Genomic DNA, 22,609 nt, shown 5'->3' on the forward strand with positions numbered 1-22,609 from the left:
AGAATTAGCTGAAGAGTGATATAATCCAAGTATTCTAAGATTACAAATTTATAAAAAAATCATACAAAGAATGACAGGGAGAATATCAGTATTAATTTTCTTTCACTGCCTATAAATAGCACTCTCATCAGTTCATTCATATAACATATATGTATATAGATACATACAGATCTCATTTTTTAGCAAGAGTCTATATGTACACAGTAAGTTCAGTCCTGAGGGCATCCAATTTTCCAATGCAGTTACATACATAAATCTGACCGATTTTGGTGCAAATCAGGCTGCCTCTGAGCCACGTAAGACACATAAGAAGCAAAGACAGACAAAAGGCAGCTCCGTGGACACAGAGAGCGTCTTACCATAAACTGCACATTGTCAAATCCATTAGCCATCAGGTGGTTCTCGTACTGAGGTAGCCCAATGCTTTCCAACCATTGTCCCACTGTTTGGACAGGGCATCTGGGTCCTGTAAGAGGATGAAGAGGGAAGCGTTTAAGCAGGGAGTAGCCGTCCACAGGGTAATAGCGGTAGTCCTGGGCTGAGAGGTGGCATTGCCACATCATGCCCCTGGGAAAGTTGCTATCAAAGGAGCCCGCCAGCTTGACAGATTAATGTTCTCAGCGAGACAGCAAAGTCAGAAGTAAAACATAGTTTGTCAGGCAGGCTGTGGAGTATGACTTGATCCTAGCTCCACATTTCTTACATATTAATCTTTACTACCGACCAGTACGTCATACAGCCCCCAAAACCAGGCAGCAGAAGAAGGCATATCAAGCTGTCAGCTTGGGCTGGTCTGCGTTCTATGTGATTGTTGGAGTACTCCACAATGAGCAATGCACGGCCGGCAGCCAGAATTCTTTTTTATCAAGTACTCCTACACTCATCAGTATGCAGCTCCATGCTCCTTGCTCCCCCTCGCTCGCTCCCCTTCATTACCCAGCCCAGGCTACACCTCGCATTTTCAATAATAGCCATCAGATAAGGCAGATTTTTTTTGTCTGCAAGCTGTAAGCCTGCTGCTGCTGCTTCCTCCTACACACCCATCCAAGCGTCAATCTTGAATGATGAGAGCAGTCAAAACAAATGCAGAAAATAGCAAGATTCAAAAGCAAACCAAAGTGCTTAAATCTGAATTGAATCTTCATACTGGTTATACGTTACAGAGCTATTTGTTGTGGAATTTTACGTTTCAAAAGACACCAGGAAACGCGAAGCTTGAACTATAGCTTATAACAGAGCTCACGACAGGTTCCCTTTTTCCTTTTCCTTTCTTTCCTGTCTTTTCTTCTTCTTTTTTAAATGCAGCACAGATAAATGTTTCTGATCTGAAGCTTTGCAGTGTTTGGAGAATAATTATTCTGTTTCTTTACCATGCTATAGCAAAATAAGCCTATCCGAGATATATATATATATATATATTTTCTTTTTTGAAATACTGCAAAATACAGAAACTGCATCGCAATCTTGAAGTCAAGATAATTTATTTCTTGTTTGCATGGTTTCTTCCAAACAAAAGTATTATTAGGCACAAGAAATCCTTTTTCCCCTTTGATATTTATAACCCGATCTACCAGGGTTACCATTCTAAATTAGCTATAAAGGAAACATTAACAGGGTATAATTATTTTTTAATAAAGAAGATGAGCCTTAACCCAAAATAATTCAAGAATAACAGATGTAAATGTGTGAGTTTTACTGAATGGCAGATAGACTTGGTAATTTATTTAACAATTGGGAGAAACCAGGGATTAAGAATAGAACCCACAGGACTAGATCATCAGAAGAAATAGACTCTTAAGATTGGGAGAGAAGTTGCAGAAAGGTTAGTCTAACCCTTTTCCTAACGGAGGCATCCCTAGCTAAAATGTTCCTAGAAGAATATCTTCCAACTTGTACTTGAATACTGCCTGTAACAGAGCTCTTACTACTTCTCACGAAGCCTCAATTTATTAGAAAGATATTTCACTTCCTACCTTGCTTCTACTCACTGCTCCAGCTCTGCCTTTGGAGAAGCACAGATTGAGAACGGTGCCTCTTCCACATAAAGAGCTTTAAAATTTAAAGACAACTCTCTCATCCCCCGAGAGCAGCCGCCTGGCACATAGCAAGCGCCTAATACAAATTTATTGAATAAATGAAACATCACTTTTCTTTTTTCCTCAAACCTCATCTTTCTCTGTTTCCTTTCTCTTTTTAAAGGCATTGTCAACTTTCCTAGCACACAGACATTAAACCTTAAAACATCTTCTACCTCTCTTTCACTACTGAAATCAGTCCCCAGGTTCTATCACCCCTCTTTCCCAGTGTGATCCATTCCCTTGATTCTATTTCCTGTTTTACGTTTACAGAACTGCCGCCTACATTGATTTTGTCCTCATAGTTCAGGCACACCTAGCCTAGCGGAACAACGACTTCTATATTGGTCTTTCTACCTCTGATATTGAAAAAAATTAATTTTATGCATGGTATCAGAATAATCCCTTCAAGACACAGTTTTGATTACTACTCCCTGTTTCAAAACCCTTCTGTGGTTTTCTGTTGTCTTCAAAATCAACTCCCAGCTCCTCTGATGACATTTTGGGGTCTTCATGATTGACTGCAGTTCATCTAACTTTATTTCCCCTTTTCCACTGCTCTAGCCAGTCAGGATTACTTGCCAGTCTCTAAAGCCACCCCATAATCCACTTTGGTTGGCTTTATTATGTCCCCACATTTCTGTCCATTTGTTGGCTTTGAATCAGATGCTATTTCCATTATGAAACCTCTTCTAATCTTCTATCAGGAATAAATCTCTTTCTTTTCTGTCTTAAATGGCATTTTTAGGCCCTCTATTGTAACAGGTATTTTCTGCCTTCAATTTTAGTTGTTTGTGTCTGACTTACTTCTTGAAAGCAGGCAATATGCTTTGCTAATATTGCACATAGTAAAGATTCAGTACATACCTGCTAAACAAAATAATGTAATTTCACAATCCAAAGTACAAAAAATTCTTCTATTTTCAAATTTAAAAACAGTTTTAACTTTATCCCAAGTCTCTACATTATTTATTTAGAAGAAGATAACTTGTTTTTTAAACAGATTTTTTCAGGTCTTTTAGCTCATCATCCTCATCCTCTTTTTGAATAAGCAGCCCTGGGTGGACTGCATCGTACTTGATTATGTTTTGTTGCTGATTGGTCCTGGATTTTTTAATAAGATCAAAGAGTTTGTAGTAGTCTATGAATCAATCTTAATAGATTCTAGCTGCTCAACATTACCTGTAGGAGAAGCTAAAAACAAGACGCTATTTGTCCCTGGCCAGCTCTAAAGCTGTTACAAGGGGGAAAAAAAGGAAAGTCTCAATTATAGCTTCTCCTAGGATCACAGCCACAGTGCTCCTCCTGGTCATTTTAAATTATAAATAGTTAAGTACACTACATAGAAATTGAGTAAACATGATGATAACATTTTGGCTTGGCAAGGCACATGCTGATTGGCCAGCTCTTCAAATCTGTTTCATCTCTTAAAATGCAAACCAGGGGCCAAGTGCCTGGCAGAGCACCATACACATCCTACTTATTAAATAAACTTTATTAAATAAATGCCTGAGTAACTAAATGAATAAATGATATTGGAAATGGCTTTCTTGAGATTCTCACTTCTTAATATAGAGAGAGGTAAAGAGGGAGAGGAGAGAAAGAATGTGTGTGTGCACAGACATAGAGAGTGGACTAATAGACACTGCAGACTCAGAAAGGGGGAGAGTGGGAGAAGGGTGAGAGATGTGAGATTACATAATGGGTACAGTGTACACTATTTTGGTGGTGGGTACACTAAAAGCCCAGACCTCGCCACTATGGATATATCCATGTAACAAATCTGTACTTGTACCCCTTAGATCAATAAAAATAAATAAAATTATATATTACAAAAGAGAGTATATTTGTGGTGGGGGTTATTTCAAGGTTCAGACTGCTATATAAGAACACAAATCAGAGAAAATGGTGGTTATGAACTGCTTTACAAAGTTTATATAGACTGCCTGAATTTTATTCTTTTAGCTATTCAATCCTTCAATTTTTATTCAATAATTTTTACATGTTGACAAAATGTTATAATACATGGAGGATGAGCTGGGAGAGGATGGGGTAGACTGAGGTATAAAACAGAAGGAAGAAGGGGAAAAAAAAAAGACCCTGAGTCATGTTGTTTGTTTGTGGTTTTGTTAAAGTATTTTTCTCATGAGTCAAACCTCTAAAAGAATCTTGGTTCAGGTCTGAAGATCACTCTGTAATAGTGTTTAAATATATTACTCGCTTTACCTAAAATACTTTTATGGAGTCTTAAAATTCTTAAAGCATAACAACACACTAATTAGGCAGGAACCTTTATTCAACTAGAATGTCTTTAATTCCAAAAGTGAGACAAGAGGAAGGAAAGAAGAAACTGACCATTATTTCAGGCTACCATGTCCTAGGCAGTGTGGTGTGAATTATTATCCCTATTTACCATAAGGAAACTGAAGCTCAGAGTATGTGGTGAAAACAGGAATTTTCTTTGTCACAGTCTTTTAAAAAATAATAATTCTAGGGGTTTTACTCCCATAATGGCAGTGTGAGGAGCTCCACAGGTCCAAGCCCCAGTCAAAAAACTTAACTGTTGAAAATTATAAACAAACAATAAAAAAAGCCTACACAAACAAAAACCGAAAACAATGCCAACAAAAACCAACCATCAAAGTCTTTGCAAAGTGTCCTAAGAGCATATAATGTAAAAATGTTTATTCCAAAAACAGACACTAAAACTTGGTAAGAACAGAGATTCTGAGATTCTGTAGCACTTGAGCCATGACTTCCTCTGGCCCCTCCTTCCCCTGCAACTCATCTCCATAGATGCTCCACTTTGGTTGAAAGTGTCCAAGAGAAAGGGCTTCCCTTCCCCTCAAATCCCAACCAAGAGGCACGGGATCTCATCAAAAGGGGCAGGCCAGCATTTCCAATTTCCTCTAAATCTAAGTTGTAGAGGTTCAATTCCTGGTAAGTGTGCCTGAGAGGTCAGGGGCTCCCTTCTTCCACCCAGACCCCATTCATAGAGTGGAAAGTTCATCCCAGCTGGGTCAGGCCAAAAATATTGGGATCTTGACTGCCCTCGACTGCTTACATATAGGATAGAGGTTCCATGCCCAGAAAGGTAAACTAAGAAGACCAGAGGCTATCATTCCTGCCCCTTGTGTGGAAGATTGGCTCAAAGATTTTGCTTAAAGGGACAGTCAGTTTATAAGAACAGAAAGCTCTAAAGCTTTCCCCCAAGAGGTTGACTTATTTGTTTGTTTTTAATTTTTATTTTGTGTTTAGGAGTACATGTTCAGGTTTGCCACCTGGGTATATTATGCGATGTTAAGGTTTGGGGCATGAATGATCCTGTCACCCAGATACTGAGCATAGTAGCTAATAGTTTTTCTTACCTTGTCCCCCTCCATCCTTCCCTACTCCAGTAGTCCCCAGTTTCTATTGATGTCTTCTTCATGTCCATGAATACCCAATATTTAGCTCCCACTTATAAGTGAGAACATACAGCATTTGGTTTTCTGTTCCTGCATTTATTTCCTTAGAATAATGGTCTCCAGCTGCATCTATGTTGCTGAAAAGGATATAATTTTTTTTCTTTTTTAATGGACGTGTAGTATTCAATGGAATATATGTACCATGTTTTCTTTATCCAGTCCACCATTGATGAGTACCCTGGTTGATGCCATGTCTTTGTTATTGTGAATAGTACTGCGATGAACATATTAGCACAGATATCTTTTTGGCAGAATGATTTATTTTCTTTTGGATATAGACCCAGTAATGGGACTGCTGGGTCAAATGGTAGTTTGTTTTAAGTTCTTTGAGAAATCTCCAAACTGCTTTCCACAGAGGCTGAACTAATTGACATTCCCACCAACAGTGCATAAGCATCCCTTTTTTCTGCAGCCTCGCCAGCAGCTATTATGTCTCTTAGTAATAGCCATTCTGACTGATGAGAAATGGTATCTCATTGTGTCTTTGATTTGCACTTCTCTGATGATCAGTGACACTGAGCATTGTTTCGTATGTTTTTTGGCCACTTGTATGTCTTCTTTTGAGAAGTGTCTGTTCATGTCTTTTGCCCATTTTTAATGTGGTTATTTATTTTTATTTGTTAAATTAAGTTCCTTATAGATTCTGGATATTAGATATTTGTTGGAAGCATAGTTTGTAAATATTTTCTCCCATTCTGTACATTCTGTAGGCTGTCTTTTTATTCTGTTGATAGTTTCTTTTGCTGTACAGAAGCTCTTTAATTTAGTTAGGTCCCACTTATCAATTTTTGTTTTTGTTGCAATTGCTTTTGAGGATTAAGTCATAAATTCTTCCCCAAGCCCAATGTCCAGAATGGTGTTTTCTAAGTTTTCTTCTAAGATTCTTTTTTTTTTTTTTTTTTTTTTTTTTTGAGATGGAGTCTTGCTCTGTCACCCAGGCTGGAGTGCAGTGGTGCTGTCTCGGCTCACTACAATCTCCGTCTCCTGGGTTCATGCCATTTTCCTGTCTCAGCCTCCTGAGTAGATGGGACTATAGGCACTCACCACCATGCCAGGCTATTTTTTCTTTTTTTTTTTTTTTTGTATTTTAGTAGAGATGGGGTTTCACCATGTTAGCCAGGATGGTCTCGATCTCCTGACCTCATGATTTGCCCACCTCGGCCTCCCAAAGTGCTGGGATTACAGGCATGAGCCACCATGCCCGGCCTCTTCTAGGATTCTTATAGTTTGAGGTCTTATATTTAAATCTTGAATCCATCTTGAGGTAGTCTTGTATATGGTGAAAGGTAGGAGTCCAGTTTCATTCTTCTGCATATCGCTAGACAGCTATCCCAGCACAATTTGTTGCATAAGGAGTCCTTTCCTCATTGCTTATTTTTGTTGATTTGTCAAATATCAGGTAGCTGTAGGTATGTGGCTTTACATCTGGGTTCTCTATTCTCTTCCATTGGTCTATGTGTCTGTGTTTGTACCAGTATCATGTTATTTTGTTTATTGTAGCCTTATAGTATAGTTTAAAGTCAGGCAATGCAATGCCTCTGGCTTTTTTCTTTTTGTTTAGGACTGCTTTGGCTATTTGGCCTCTTTTTGATTCAACATGAATTTTAGAAAAGTTTTTTCTAGTTCTGTGAAAACTGATGTTGGTAGTTTGATAGGAATAGCATTGAATCTGTAGATTGCTTTGGCAAGTATGGTCATTTTAACCATATTGATTCTTTCAATCCATGAGCACAGAATGTTTTTCCATTTGTTTATGAAACTGAGTTTATTTGACACAGAGTGTGAGGAAGTTTAAACCTAAAGCTGTTATCAAAATCAATGGAGATTACACAGTGGCTCATTCCTGTAATCCCAGCAATTTGGGAGGCCGAGGCGAGAGGATCGCTTGAATTTGAGACCAGCTTGGGCAACATAGCAAGCCCTCCATCTCTACAAACAATTAAAAAGTAGCCAGAGATGATGGCATGTGCCTATCATCCCAGCTACTCAGGAGGTTGAGATGGGAGGACTCCAAGGCTGCAATGAGCTATGATTGCACCACTGCACTCCATCCTGGTTAACACAGCAAGACCCTGTCTGTAAAAAAACAAAACAAACCAAAACAAAAAAATCCCCCCCCAAAACCCAATGGAGATATTTTGGTGACAAACAATCAAAAAGTGACTAATAGCTACAGTAGAGAAATAAGCTAAATGGTAGGTTAGCTAATTTTAGAGAAACAGAGAAAGACAGTTAAGAAGAGCCCTGTTGAGGTCAAAAGAAACTTCAAATACTAGCTTCAAAAGTTCCTCCTTCCCAAATTTAATTGGAGCAGACTCTGGAGCAATTTATAGCTGATGGATTGTCAAAAACAATGGAGCAATCAGCAGGCAATTACTGGAGTCTAATATCTGGATGTGATATCAAATGAGACAGACAACAGAAAGATTAGGAAAAGAGACAAAGAGAGCCCTGGTATAACCACTGCCATCCCAAAACTGTGCAGATGGCCAAGGCTACACCCTTGAGAAGATAAATACAATGTGATGCATCCATACAATTGAATATTACTTGACAATAAAAATAAATTAAGTGCTGATATATACTGCAAATTTCACAAACCTTGAAAACATCATGTCAAGTGAAAAAAAAAAGCTAGTTATAAAAGACTATATATTGTATAATTCTGTTTAAATAAAAGGTCAAGAACAGACAAATCTATAGAGACAGAACGTAGATTAGGGGTTTCCTAGGGCTGGAGAAGGGAACTATGGAAAGTGACTATTAATGGATTTAGGGTTTCTTTTTAGAGTGATGAAAATGTTTTAAAATTGTGATGACAGTTGCACAGCTCTGTGAATATACTAAAAACAACTGAATTGTACCTTTTAAATCAGTTATTTTTATATATGTATTTTATATACTGTATCAGTAGATTTAAAATTATTGAACGATGATATAAAATAACAATAAAAATAAATCTTAAAATTTCTTTAAATTTACAAGAACAAAATGCACATACATAATTGTATATAAATATACATTGGGATTGTTTCATGCATACTGGTAGTTTTAGTTTTAGTGCTCTGGGTTTTTTTTCTTCTCTAGTTTTCTTGGTTACTCCTTCTTCCATTCCTGTCCTACAATCTGCATCATCCATCCTCCCTGCAAGGTTATTCATGTTAACAAACTGGTATATATATTCACATATATTTACCCATTTTCAAATAACACACACACAAAGGCAGATATGTTCGGATATATATGTATATGGGAGAGTATTTTTGGTATGGTTTCATCAAAATGAAATAATATCACTCACTTTTCTGAACCTTAGTTTGCTCATTTAATATCTTATAAAAATTCTACTGGCCCGGTGTGGTGGCTCACGCCTAATCTCAGCACTTTGGGAGGCCGAGGCAGGCGGATCACAAGGTCAGGAGTTCAAGACCAGCCTAGCCAATATGGTGAAACCTTGTCTCTACTAAAAATACAAAAATTAGCCAGGCATGGTGGCAGGCACCTGTAGTCCCAGCTGCTCTGGAGGCTGAGGGAGGAGAATCACTTGAACTCGGGAGTTGGAGGTTGCAGTGAGCCGAGATCACACTACTGCACCCTAGCCTGGGCGACAGAGCGAGTCTGTCAAAAAAAAAAAAAAAAAAAAATTCTACTAAGTAAATGAGTTTTAATTAATTATTTATTGGTTATTTCTAAAAACTTAAAATAGTTATTTTTAGTTATTTAAAACTTTTTAAAAATAACTACATAATAGTCCATAATGTGGATGAACCACTGTTTATTCAGTTCTTTGCCTGCTATCTCTAGGATATCTTTGCCTGATATCCATCCTTTTATTTTCTTTTTTTAAAGATTTTTATTTTGAAATAGTTGTCAATTTGCATGAATTTATAAGAAATAATAGAGTGATTCTGCATAGATTTTATTCAGTTTTCTCAAGTTGTGACATGCTGTATGACTTTAGCACAGTATCACAATATCACAGCCAGGTCATTGGCAGTGAAAAAAATCCACTTACCCTGTTTATATGTCCTGTGTTTTACATGCACTCTGTGTGTGTGTGTGTGTGTGTGTGTGTGTGTGTGTGTAGTTCTGTACAATTTTATCATATGAGTAGATCATGTGGCTGTCATCACAGTCGAGACACTGACAGCACCATCGTAAGAATCCCTCCTGGAACTTTTTTTCTGGCCATAGCCTTCTTCCTCCCTTTCCCATTTTTTGACCCCTGGCAACTACTAATCTGTGTCCATCTCTATCATTTTATCATTTCAAGAATGTTACATGAATAAAATCATATACTGTGTAACCTTTTGGAATTGGGATTTTTCATTCAGCAGAATTCCTCTGAAATCCATACAAATTATTCAGTGTGTCAGCAGCTTATTTTTTCGTTTCTGAGTAGTATTCCATGATATGGATGTCCACACCATTTACCCATTCTCTTCCAGAGTGGCTGTGCCATTTTACATTCCCATTAATAGCATACAAATGATCCAGTTTCTTTGCATCTTCACTAGCATTTGGTGTTGTCAATTTTTTTATGTAGTCATTCTGATAGGTATGTACTGATATTTCATTGTGGTTTTAATTTGTATTTCCTTCATGGCTTATCATGTTGAAGAAAATCTTATTGACTGTATTTTTCTGTTAAAATGTCTGTTCATGTCTTTTGCTCTTTTCTTCATTGGATTGTTTTTCTACTGTTGAGTTTTGAGAATTCTTTACATAGACCAGATACTAGGCATTTGTTGGATTTTTTATCAATTTTTTTTATGGATCATGTTTTTGGTGTCTATTCCATTATTTTTAACTTTAAAAAATTAGCATTTAAAAATGTGTCTCATAAATAGCCTGGAGCTGTAATTTTTTAATCTGGAGTTTTATGGGCTTACATTTTAATGGGCAAATACAGTTTGGAGTAATGACAATCATGCTTGATTTTAACCATTCCATCTTATTTTATGTTAATATTTATTTACATTGTTGTTTCCTCATTTTCCTTTTCTTCATTTTTGGTACTCTGGTGACATTCTTATTCACTCTATTTTTCCCTTTTTAACTTTGCGACTCTGAGATACTTCTCTATTCCTTTCAAGGTTACTTTATCTTTCTCTGCTGTAATGATCAGATATATACTTTTCTATGATTATTTGAAAATAAGTTACCAATTATTTCCCTCTCAAAAATGCTCTATATCCTTCATACTCCAGTAAAATTAAACGCTCAGAATGTTTTCCCTTCTTTGTTCTCTTTTTCCTACAACCACATGTGATCTCTGGAATGCTTTTCCTTTACCCATCTGCCTTATTCCCAAACAGTTCCTAGGTTTTCCTGATAATCATTTAGTAAACATTTTCCTAGTTGATTACTAGAATTTCCTCATAGTGTATTCCTCCTATTTAAAGGGTCTTAGGCACACTCCCAGTTGGTTTATACATTTCATTTTAGATTTAATTATTGTAAAGATTCATTGGTCACCACTATTTCATATCCTTTAATCTTGAGGTTTCTGTTTCCATTTGTTTGTAGTTTAGTTAGAATAGTTTCCCATATATTCAGAAAATATTTTAAACTGATTAATCATAAAAACAGAGTGAATCAAAATTTGTGATATGCAGGTAAAATGGTACTTGAAGATAAATGTATAGTACTAAATGTCTATATTAGACAGGCAGAAATACTCACCACTATACTAGTAAGGAATAATGCCTACCTTAGAAACGACAAGAATTTCAAATCATTTACCTCAGAATTCACTTTAAGAAATGAGAGTAAGATGAAAGATAACTCCAACAAAAATAAGCAGAAGTAAGGAAATCAAAGATCAGAGGGGAAATAAAAGAAACAAAAGGTCAATAGAGAAAAATCAATGAAACCAAAAGCTGTTTTTTGAGTTGATTAGTCCAACTGGTAAATCTCTATTCAGGCTGACCAGGAAATAAAGGAGAATAAAGAAGTAATCAATACCAGGAATGAGAGAAGTGACAGTCTAAGATATTTTATGGCTATAAAAAGGATAATAAAGAAATGTTATGAATAACTGTTAGTAAATATAGCAACTTAGATGAAATGACAAATTCACTGAAAGAAGCAAGGTACCAAACCTCACTCATGTAGAAAAATTCATAACTGACTAGCTCTCTACCTATTGAAGTAATTGTATTTGCAGTTAAAATCTTCATACAAAACAAAACAAAACTTCAGGCCTCAATGGCTCTAGTGTTAAATTCTACCAAATATATAATGAAGAAATAATAGTAATTCTTCCAGAAAGTTGAAGAGAGAGAATATTTGCCAACTTATTCTATGAAGCCAGCATTATTTTGATACCAAAATCAGATCAAGACATTATGAGAAAAGAAAACCATATATATCAGTGTCTGTCATAAACATAGATATAAAAATTCTAACAAAATTTTGGCAAATAGTATCCAACAATATATATGAGGTAATACAATATGGCTAAGTGAGGTTTAATAATGCAAGGTCTGTTAAACATGGGAGAATCAATTAATGTGATTCATCAGATTAACTAATAAAGAAAAACTATATAATCATCTCAGCAGATGCAAGAAATCATTTGACAAAATCCAGCATCTACTTATCATAAAAACTCTCAGCAAAATAGAAAGAAATTTCTTAATCCTGATAAAAAGGCATTTATAAACAACCTACAGTTATTACCATACTAAGTTGTGAAAGACTTAATGCTTTTCTGTTAAGGTTAGAAACACAGCAAGGATGTCCACTCTCAACACTTCTACCCAACATTGTCCTGGAGGTTCTAGCTAGTGCAGTAAGTTACAAAAAGAAATAAAATGCATTCATACTGGAAAGGAAGCAGTAGAAGTGCTTCTTGCTTCTATTCACATATGGCATGGTTTTCTATGTATAAAATCCTATGAGACCTACATAAAAACTACAAGAAATAATAAGTGAGTTTAGCTAAGTTGCAGGATATAAGATCAATATACAAACATCAACTGTATTTCTCTACACTAACAATAAACAATTGGAATTTGAAATAAAAACCAACATAATTTACAACAGCACCAAAACTATGAAATTCTAAGGAATAAAACTGTCAAAAGATGTGTCAAACCCAATTAAATATTGCTGGGAAAAATCATACAGGACCTAAATAAATGGAAAGATACACTATGTTAATGAATTGGCACAGTCAACATTGTTAACGTATCTGTTTTTCCCAAATACGTCTATAAATTCAATTTAATCCTAATCAAAATCCCAACAGAGGTGCTTTGCTTGGTAGAAATTGTCAAGCTTCTCCTAAATTTCACATGAAATGCAAATGACCCAGAATAACCAAAACAACTTTGAAAAAAAGAACAAAGTTGACAAAGCTATATTACCTGACTTTAACACTTATTATAAAGACATTATCTACACAATAGGATATTGGGGTCAAGATAGACAAACAGATCAATGAAACAAAATATAGGGTTCAGGAATAGTGTGACACACAGAGGGTCAATTGACTTGACAAAGGTGAAAAATCAGATCTGTAAAGAAAGGAGAGACTTTCAATGAATTATGTTGGAAGAATAGAATACCTATATGCCAAAAAATTAATTTGATCCATATCTTTCATCATATATAAAAATTATCTCAAACTGTATCATAGGCCTACACATACAATCTAAAACTACAAAATTTCTAGAAGAAAACTTAGGAAAAAATTTAGGGAAAGTCTTAACCTTATGTTAAGTACTAGAAGTACAATTATAAAAGAAAAAAATGATAAACAACTAAAATTTTCAGACTCTTGCCTTTGAAAGACAATATTAAGAGAATGAAAAACCACTGATTAGAACATTTGTGAATCGTGTGATAACAAACGTATATCCAGAATATATAAAGAACTCTCAAAACTCAGTAAAATAAGAAAATAAATCAATTTTTAAAAATGAGCAAAAGATTTGAACAGAATCAGAGAAGATATATGGAAGGGAAATAAGCATTTGAAAAGATGCTCAACATCTCTAGTCATTAGGAAAATGCAAATGAAAATAACAATGAGATACTACTTGTTAGAATGTCTAAAACTAAAAAGGCGGATGATACCAAGTAGTGACAATGATGCGAATTAAGAGAAACTCTCATTCCCTGCTGGTGAGAATAGAAAATGTTACAACCACTTTGGAAAACAGTTTGATGGTTTCTTAAAAAGCCAAATATACACCCACTAGATGACCCAGCCATTTTACTGCTGAATATTTACCCAAAAGAAATAAAAACATATGCCATACAGAGACTTGTATAGGCGTGTTCACAGCAGCTTTATTTGTAATAGCCAACAACTAGAAACATCCTAAAAGTCCATCAACAGATGAATGGATAAACAAATTGTAGCATATCTATACAATTGAATATTATTCAGCAAAAAAAAAGAATGGATAGTTCATACACACAAGACAGGGATGCATGTCAAAATCATTTTGCACAGTGAAAGAAACCAGACCAAAAGAATACTTTCTGTATGATTCCATTTATATAAAGTTCTAGAGAGTACAAACTTAACTATAGTGACAGAAAACAGATCAATGGCTCCTTGGGGATAGGACAAGGTTGGTAGGATTACAAAGGGGCAAAAGGAAACTTTTAGGGCTGATGAATATATTCCTTTTCTTGATTGTGCTGATGGTTTCACAGGTGTGTATACATTTCTCAAGTATCAAAAAGGGCACACTTTAAATATGTGCCATTTGTTGTAGGTTAATCATACCTCAATAAGCCTAGTTTAAAAAGTTAAGCCCGGCGTGGTGGCTCACGCCTGTAATCCCAGCACTTGGGGAGGCTGAGGCGGGTGGATCGCCTGAGGTCAGGAGTATGAGATCAGCCTGCCCAACATAGTGAAATCCCGTCTCTACTAAAAATACAAAAAAATTAGCTGGGCAGGATGGCGGGAGCCTGTAATCCCAGCTACTCAGGAGGTTGAGGCAGGAGAATTGCTTGAACCTGGGAGGTGGAGGTTGCAGTGAGCTGAGATTGCACCACCGCACTCCAGCCTGGGCAACAAGAGCGAAAATCCACAAAAAAAAAAAAAAAAAAAAAAAAAAAAGTTAAAAAAATAAAAGTAGAAAAAGGAAATACGGAATGATGGGGAGGGAAGTAACTGATTTTAGACAGAATAATCAGAGACTACTTCTCAGAATAATCAGAGAATGCCTCTCTGAAAAGGTAATATTTGAACAGACTTGAAGGTATTGAGGGAGCAAGCCATTCCGGCATCTAGGTAAAGTCTAGGCAGTGGAACGGTAAATTTGAAGACCAATGATCTGCTCTATATTGTAATGCCATGGTGATCCTAAGGGGGTGAAACTCTGTAGTACCTCAATTTTGGCATGTTCTTAATATCAGTCTTCTTATGTATTGCATAGCCATTGAAGTCCTAGGAGATTGGGATAAATGTGTTATTTCAGGACATTGTCTGAAAACTGTCATAACTGTATTAAAATAAACTCATAATATTAGTTTAGGTATCTAAAATTAATTTACTCTTTTAAAAGTAAAAGGCAGCTAATATTCTGATTAATTTCAGACATTTCCAGTTAATTAGGGGAGAAATACTTCTTTTTATACTTTATTCATTTCCTCAGCATTCACTGATTTCTTCAATAAATATTTATATTCTAAGCATTTTGCCAGGCGGTAGGGAGATAGCTTTGAATATCCATATACTTGTGAAATTTATAGCCTCGTGGAGAAAATGAGTTCCTCATTTAGAGAAATGTCCTTTGAGATGAGGGAAATTAAAACTTAGAGACATGACTTCCTATTGTGAACACATAGAGAGGAGAAATACATTAGCGAAAATACTACCTGATTTAATAGGTGTTACTTGGTAAAACTCTGATGAAACAGTTAAGGTGAGTAAAATGATTTGGCAGAGGCAGCAGTTAATTATGTTTGCTAAGTAGGAAAATGACATTTGGGAAGGATGAAGGAAAACTTCTGGACAAGAGTTTAAAAAAAAACATGAAGAAACTGGCTGAACCCTCCAAAATGTAATAATTATCTGTTTATCCTAGCATCAACGTGACCGACATAAGGCACATACTTTTCAAAGAATGTGAGTCTTTCCAGTTATCAAAGCCATAGAAAATAGAAGGTAGCTAATATTTATTGAGCACCTACTATGTGTCTGGCCTTTTATATATGTTATCTCATTATGTAAAACAATGGCAAACATATTGAGCATTTATTTACTGGAAGTCAGTTTCTATTCTAAATGTTCTACATGTATGGGCTACAGTAAACTAGTAGTACTATCATTATCATCTCCTTTTACAGGAAATGAAAATAAGATACAGAGAAGTTATGAACTGTCTAAAGCTACCCGGTTAAAACTTGAACCCTAAGTAGCCTGGCTCCAGAGCCTAACTAAGCTTTTAGCCACTACTCTATGCCACTTCTCTGTTCCAGGTGCACAGGATGGGAAATTTGCCCTTTTGCAGGAATGAGAATGCTCATCCATACACATGCCAGCAAGTTTGTTTTAAAAGGGCTTCTTGGGGTTATTTTGTTGTTGTTTATTCTCCTTCCCCCCTTCACCTTACATTCATTATTCTTGGCTTTAATGTGAAAAGCCATGAGAAAAGGCAGGAGGAAATAACAAGAGGTGGGAAAAGAGTAAAGGCCAGCACTTGGATATTTTTATTTCATGTCAGCAAAGGGCTCTGCTGTGATTTTGAAATATTGCAGCTTCAGTGCTGTTTCCACATGGGTGCTCAGCTGCTCTGTAATGCATGGATGCCTGTGCTATGTGTCCAGAAGACAGCTGCCTTGATGAGAAGGGGGACAGTGTGGAGGTCGGTAGCCCAGACTCTCGAGCCAGACTGCCTGGGTTTGAATCCTGGCTCTTTTCCATGATTTAAATATTTGCTGCTTCTATTTTTAATATAGAGCAATAGACTAGTTTCTGGGGGCTTAGCTGTTCTTTGGGAGAGTGAGGGGGGACACCTCACCCCATCTATCTCATGGTTTTATTTGAAACTGAAATGAAATAGCACGTGAAAAAAGCACTGTAACTTAGAGTTATTTCAATCCTAGGGATATATTATTATCTTTATTGCCAGTAAAATATATACTTGTGTTGTTCATTCAGTCCCTCGACCAAGAGACTGGTCCTGAGCCATCAGTGCATTTCCTTGCCCAGTTCTCTTTGTTTCCAACAGACAAAAATGCATGGGGTGAGCAGTCTGGCCAAATAACAGGAAAGCTAATTTTACCGTGAAGTGATCAGAATTCCCAAACCCATCATGTTGTTAGAGGCTTTGTCTTATCTAATATGCACCAATAGCCAGGTCTTCAGCATTAAGCAGCCTGGTCTTTGCAATTTATCTAAAGGTAAAAAGAGAAAAAACTACATGGGGCCAAGACTGGCAAAGAAAGGATGATTCTTATTTCTACTGTAATTAGCAAAAGGGATAATTAGTTATTTTAACATATTTTAAATAAAGTTGGTTATTTTTGAAGGCACTGGTTTAAAAAAAGCACACAATTTTTAAAGAAGGCTATGCCCACATTGGGGAAAGAAACTGTATTCCACTAATAACTAAAGTGCTGGTGTCTATGTGAGCCTGCCTTCTTGTCTTTTACATCTTGTGATACAGGTGTAGAACCTAGGAGTGAACAGTGTTCATTTCTGTAGAATAGAATAAGAAAGATCTTGACTAACAAATCTATTTTTAACTAGTAAGTTAAAAGTATCTCATTTTTCCAATCCTAGATGTCCTCTGAGCTGAGAATTATAAACTACATATCCTTCTTCCTTATGGAGAAAAACTGACAATAAGAATTAGCAGGAGGCGGGCGGATCACGAGCTCAGGAGATCGAGACCATCCTGGCTAAGACAGTGAAACCCCGTCTCTACTAAAAAATACAAAAAATTAGCTGGGCGTGGTGGCGGGCGCCTGTAGTCCCAGCTACTCAGGAGGCGAGGCAGGAGAATGACGTCAACCCGGGAGGTGGAGCTTGCAGTGAGCCGAGATGGCGCCACTGCACTCCAGCCTGGGTGACAGAGCGGGACTCCGTCTCAAAAAAAAAAAAAAAATTTGCAGGAAAAGAGACAACCCATAAGAACAATGCTTCCTCCTGATAAAAGGATAGCCGTTCTGAAATTCAAAAACAGAAATGCAAAGCAGAGGTAGCAGACAACAGAAAAAATGAAAAAGATTCAGTCATTCCAAGAATTGGGGAATGCTGTGGGTCAACAAAGTTCTGGATCATAACGCCAAGATTTAAATAGGAAAATACTCCAAGATTATGGTCTGATGTTTAAATGCTAAGGGAAGTCAGAGCTTGGATTCAATTTTCCCTAAGGCCTTGCATTTTTTTTCTAACTAAAATTTCATGGAGCACTTAAGAAATACCAGCCTTTACAAAACAGATCTGACAACTTATGTGCTGGGGTATGGTCTAAAATAGGAAATGAAATTTAAGCCTAAAATGCTAAAATCTTTTGGCAGACAACAAAATTATATATATAGGCCATACCTGATTGGAAAAAAATAGTAATTCCGTTGATTTTGTTCTTGTTTTCCCTTCTTTAAGGTTTCTGGCAAATGTTTGAATCCTCATTGAGAAGAAGGTGATCAGAGAACTAAGTCATTGAGCCAGTCTGTGTGACAGCCTTTGTGTTAGGTCCAGGGAGGAAAGGGAACATGTCCCAGCCTCAAGGATTTTAGAGTTTAGTGAGGAGAAAATTACCATAAAGGATGATCAGTACTATATTAAAGATGTGTGCAAGATATATAAAATGTTGAAGGAAGGGGAGGATGCTTAACTTGGCTTGGATAGAGAGCTTATAGAGGAGACCATCTAATCTGTGCCTTGAAGATGTAGTAGGAGTTTTTGGGGCAAAAAGAAGGAAGATGGTGTTCCAGGCAGAGTGAACAGCATGTGCAAAGGTATGTTTGAGGAACTACAAATGATTCATTATTGCTGTACTTCAAAGGTTATATGTGCATGTATGAGGAGGGAAATCTGCACAGAAATGGAGGCAGGGTAAACAGGAAACAGACAATCGAAGGACTTGTGTGCCACGAAAAAGAGAACTGTTTTCTTCCCTGAGAGCAGAGAGATTTGATCAAATTTTTGTTGCACCAACATACCCTGGAGGATGTGGGAGACAGACGAACACAGGAAAGAAACTGGAAGTGGAAAAGTATAGAAAACCTGTAAGGCTCTTTCTCTTAAAGAGCAAATAGATGAAATGACCTAACTAATTATTTTAGGAGACAGTCTTTAATGTGGAGGGGCCTCCAAATATTCTTAGTCTCCTAGAACAAAGTAAGCCCTGGTTCAACAGCTAATTGGACTTCCTGTGAAAGAAATTTAGTCTGCCATGCCTCAGCTGCAGAAGTCAGACATGAGAGGATTCTTCCCATAGAGAAGACGTGGTCTAATGTTGGTTCAAACTTAGCTTAATAGCCATGGCAAATGAACTCTTCAATTGCTAGAAGAGCAATGTTGAAATTTCAGGTGTTTTGTTTATTCTTTACAAAGTGATGAAAAATAAATTAATACACAATTTTTTTAAAAAGATGATAGCTGAGAGGATTAAAGATGTTGATAAATACAGAAAGTGCTTAGAACAGTACTTGCATATATGCACTTAATAAATATTAGTGAAAATAAATATTAGCTATAACAATATTGACTATATATTATTATAATAAGTATTTACCTATAATAACCATAATACATGTAATAATATATTAATAATAATTGGCTCCCAAATTAGAAACAAATTTCAAATAATCACCTCTCTCAGTAAGTTAGGTACTATCTAAAATCCATTAAATCTGTGATTTTGAAAGAATTTATCAGGAAATTCTGGTTCAGTTTTAACATCCATCACTCTTCAGCAGATGCATTAAGTATGAACACAGAAGAGGCACTGAATTTATTTTTTTCATCTTAGCCTGACTATTTTAACTGTTCTGAAATCTCATGATTAGAGTAAATACCTTCTGTGATGGATGCTTATTTACCTTCTTGATAAAATCAACCGGTAAATCTGTAATTCTTATAAATCAGAAGCCAGAAAAATGTCTTGACCTCAAAGTTAATGCTTATTTCCATTTTCTACTAATATTCTGAAAATCCAGGGCTAAAAACTTGTTTCTGCTTCATTTTCCCAGCAATCATAAAATGTTTCTTTGGGTAAAGTGGGATAAATTTTCAGAGAATTTCACCCTCAATTCTGTGTGTATTTTTCACACTTAAGACAATCTCAGAAACTTCACATGCAGGAAATTTAATTTATTTCATATAGAAGCATTGACTGAAAATTATAACATAAACCAAAAAAAAAAAAAAGAATAGAGCTGGCTTAAAAATGTTGAATTAACAGACTAAAATATCTTTATACCATAATATAACCATATAATCAGGTACTTTAAACTAAGTATTGAGATTCATAATGACCCAAAGTCTGGGGGTAGAAAAAGAGCTTTCTTTTCTTCTGTTTTCTATACAACTCAGAGCCAACCTGGGAATCTATCATGGACAGTTATATTCACCACCAAGCATGTGTCCTTCTCTTCTGATAATCACAATTTTCCTTGGGGGATTTACCCTCTCACTTACTCTTTGTTCCTGTGCTTGGGAGGAGTTTCTTTGCTATCATCTTCCAGGATAGGTATATGACCCAAATCTGGTGCTGTAGGTGGCTTCTGAGATGGTTGCATTGATTCTTAGTTCCTTCTACTGAAGGCTTTGTGCAATTCCCTCTCCCTTGAATAACTTTCTTCTAATTAATAGCATACCTCAACATTGGGAAGATGTCACTTCCATCATTAGATTACAAAATTCTGACTTTGATCTTACTAAGAGATTCTCTTCCTTGCTGGCTTACTAGGAAATCCTCTTCCTTGATGAAGCAAGATTCTATGTTGAGGCCCATGCCAAGGAATTGAAGAAAATCTATGACCAACAGCCATCTAGGAAATGAGGCCCTCAGCCCAACAGATCAAAAGGAACTGAATCCTATCAACAACCATGTAAGTGAACTTGGAAATGTATCTCAAGATAAGCCTTCAGATGAGCCCCCTACCCTGGCCTACTCATTGACTGAAGCTTTGTGAAAGGGCCTGAAGCAAGGACCCAGTTAAGCCATGCCTAGATTACTGACCCACAGAAATTGCGAGATTAAAAAATGTATGTTGTTTTAAGCTGCTAAATTTTGTGGTGATTTGTTATACAACAACAGACAATGCATCTCGGTGCTTTTTACGCTCCCCTGGCCAAAATATTTCATTCAGAGTTGACCACATGATCCAACTCAGTACAATAAAAGTTAGGGTCTCCCTCCCTCTGCTGTACACACAGGGCCTAAGATTGCAAAGGCTTAATCTTGGTGGTATTGGCAGTCTTACTTGAACCATTTGGAATCTGAAAAGGAAGCCAACATAGAATATAAAGAGTAGAAAAATGGAAAGAGGCTGGTTCCTAATAACCTTTTTTGAGAACTGGGAATCAAGCTGCAACTGAAACTTGAATTTCCCTTGGATTTTTGGATATGCCCCTTTATATTTTATAAATATAAAAAAATCATATTTTCAAAGTATATGTTTTTGCTTAAAACAATTTGAGTTATGAAATAATATACTACATCATGAAATAGTCATTGAATTCCTCTTCTTGCTTTTGGTCTTGTAAATAATATTTTTTTCTCTCTATAAAACAGTGATTAATTGTTAATAGAGTTAAGAAAACTGATGCTCATTGAAGGAATTCTTTACTTCAGTACCTGTGGAGTCTAAGATAAATTTTTTTAAAATAAAGTGCTAAAAATCAGCTCAGTAGCATTTACTTAGCTAGCTGATGTTGGATATAAGAACATTGACATGGATTTGAATTGTATAGTCACAATGCATTTTGTTTTTTAAAATAATATAGAGACAAAATTTCCAACATGTTGCTTTCTACTGTGTCCACAGAACCCTTTGTTCTATGTTGAATTCTACTCAAAGCCAAATAACATCTTTAAGTTTCCATGGACATTGAGCAAAGTTTCTCAGATTCTACTCTGGTTGTGTTACAAGTTGAGTATTCCTTATCCAAATGCTTGAGACCAGAAGTGTTTCAAATTCTGGAATATTTGCATATACATAATAAGACATCTTGGGGAAGAGACCCAAGTCTAAACATGGAATTCATTTGCGTTTCATATACATCATGTACACATAGCCTGAAGGTAATTTAATACAATATTTTAAATAATTTTGTGCATTTAAATAAGTTTGTGTACCTTGAGCCATCAGAAAGCAAAGGTGTCACTATCTCAGCTGCCCATGTGGACAATCTGTGGTTGTTTGGCATTGTCACAATTCCTGATTCTGAAATTATATGCTACTGATAAGCAATCTTTTTTTATACTTATGCACACACAAGTACTTAATAGTAAAAAGTAAGACATAACCATTAATACAGGAAAAAATAACATGTTCAGGGTAGCAAAGCCACACAGTAGCATCACCAGAATACCTGCATCAGCTGTTGAAGAAGAGCAACAACAAATGGTTGCAGGCTTCCAGGCTCCACCTATGATGCTGTGTTTTGGTTGAAAGGTTTCTGTATATTGTTTTATTTTTTATTTTATTTATTTACTTATTTTTATTTTTACTTTTGAGATCGAGTCCTGCTCTGTTGCTCAGGCTGAAGTGCAGTGGCATGATCTCCACTGACTGAAACTTCTGCCTCTGGGGTTCAAGCGATTCTCCTGCCTCAGCCTCCCAAGTAGCTAGGATTACAGGTGCCCACCACCAGGCCTGGTGAAGTTTTTTTTGTATTTTCAGTAGAGATGGGGTTTCAACATGTTGGCCAGGCTGGTTTCAACCTCGTGAATTCAGGTGATCTGCCTGCCTCGGCCTCCCTAAGTGCTAGGATTACAGGCATGAGCCACCACATCTGCCCTGTGTTTTATTTTTTTAGGTGGGAAGAAACATCAGACACAGGTGAGAGACCAGGAACTGGGTCGCCCAGGGATCAGGAGGCATTCTACTGGTTGGCTTTTTGAAATGTTTCCTCCAGAGTTA

At 36.4% G+C, this 22,609-nt stretch overlaps 1 protein-coding gene across 10 annotated transcripts in view; it reads right to left on the bottom strand.

Moving 5' to 3' along the window:
* Positions 1-22,609, bottom strand: part of ANKS1B (ankyrin repeat and sterile alpha motif domain containing 1B) — a 1,294,913-nt gene that overhangs the window by 425,601 nt on the left and 846,703 nt on the right. For 7 of the 10 annotated variants that reach the window (XM_028830273.2, XM_028830270.2, XM_028830269.2 and 4 more), the window contains exon 15: positions 360-466. In XM_028830273.2, the coding sequence (XP_028686106.1) occupies positions 360-466 (107 nt within the window). Of the gene's footprint in view, positions 1-359; positions 838-22,609 lie in introns of those variants that run through there. The other 3 variants (XM_028830278.2, XM_077954788.1, XM_028830284.2) reach the window with 1 other exon arrangement.

Source organism: Macaca mulatta, chromosome 11, assembly GCF_049350105.2.
Source record: "Macaca mulatta isolate MMU2019108-1 chromosome 11, T2T-MMU8v2.0, whole genome shotgun sequence".
In the NCBI taxonomy this organism is placed as follows: Eukaryota; Metazoa; Chordata; class Mammalia; order Primates; family Cercopithecidae; genus Macaca; species Macaca mulatta.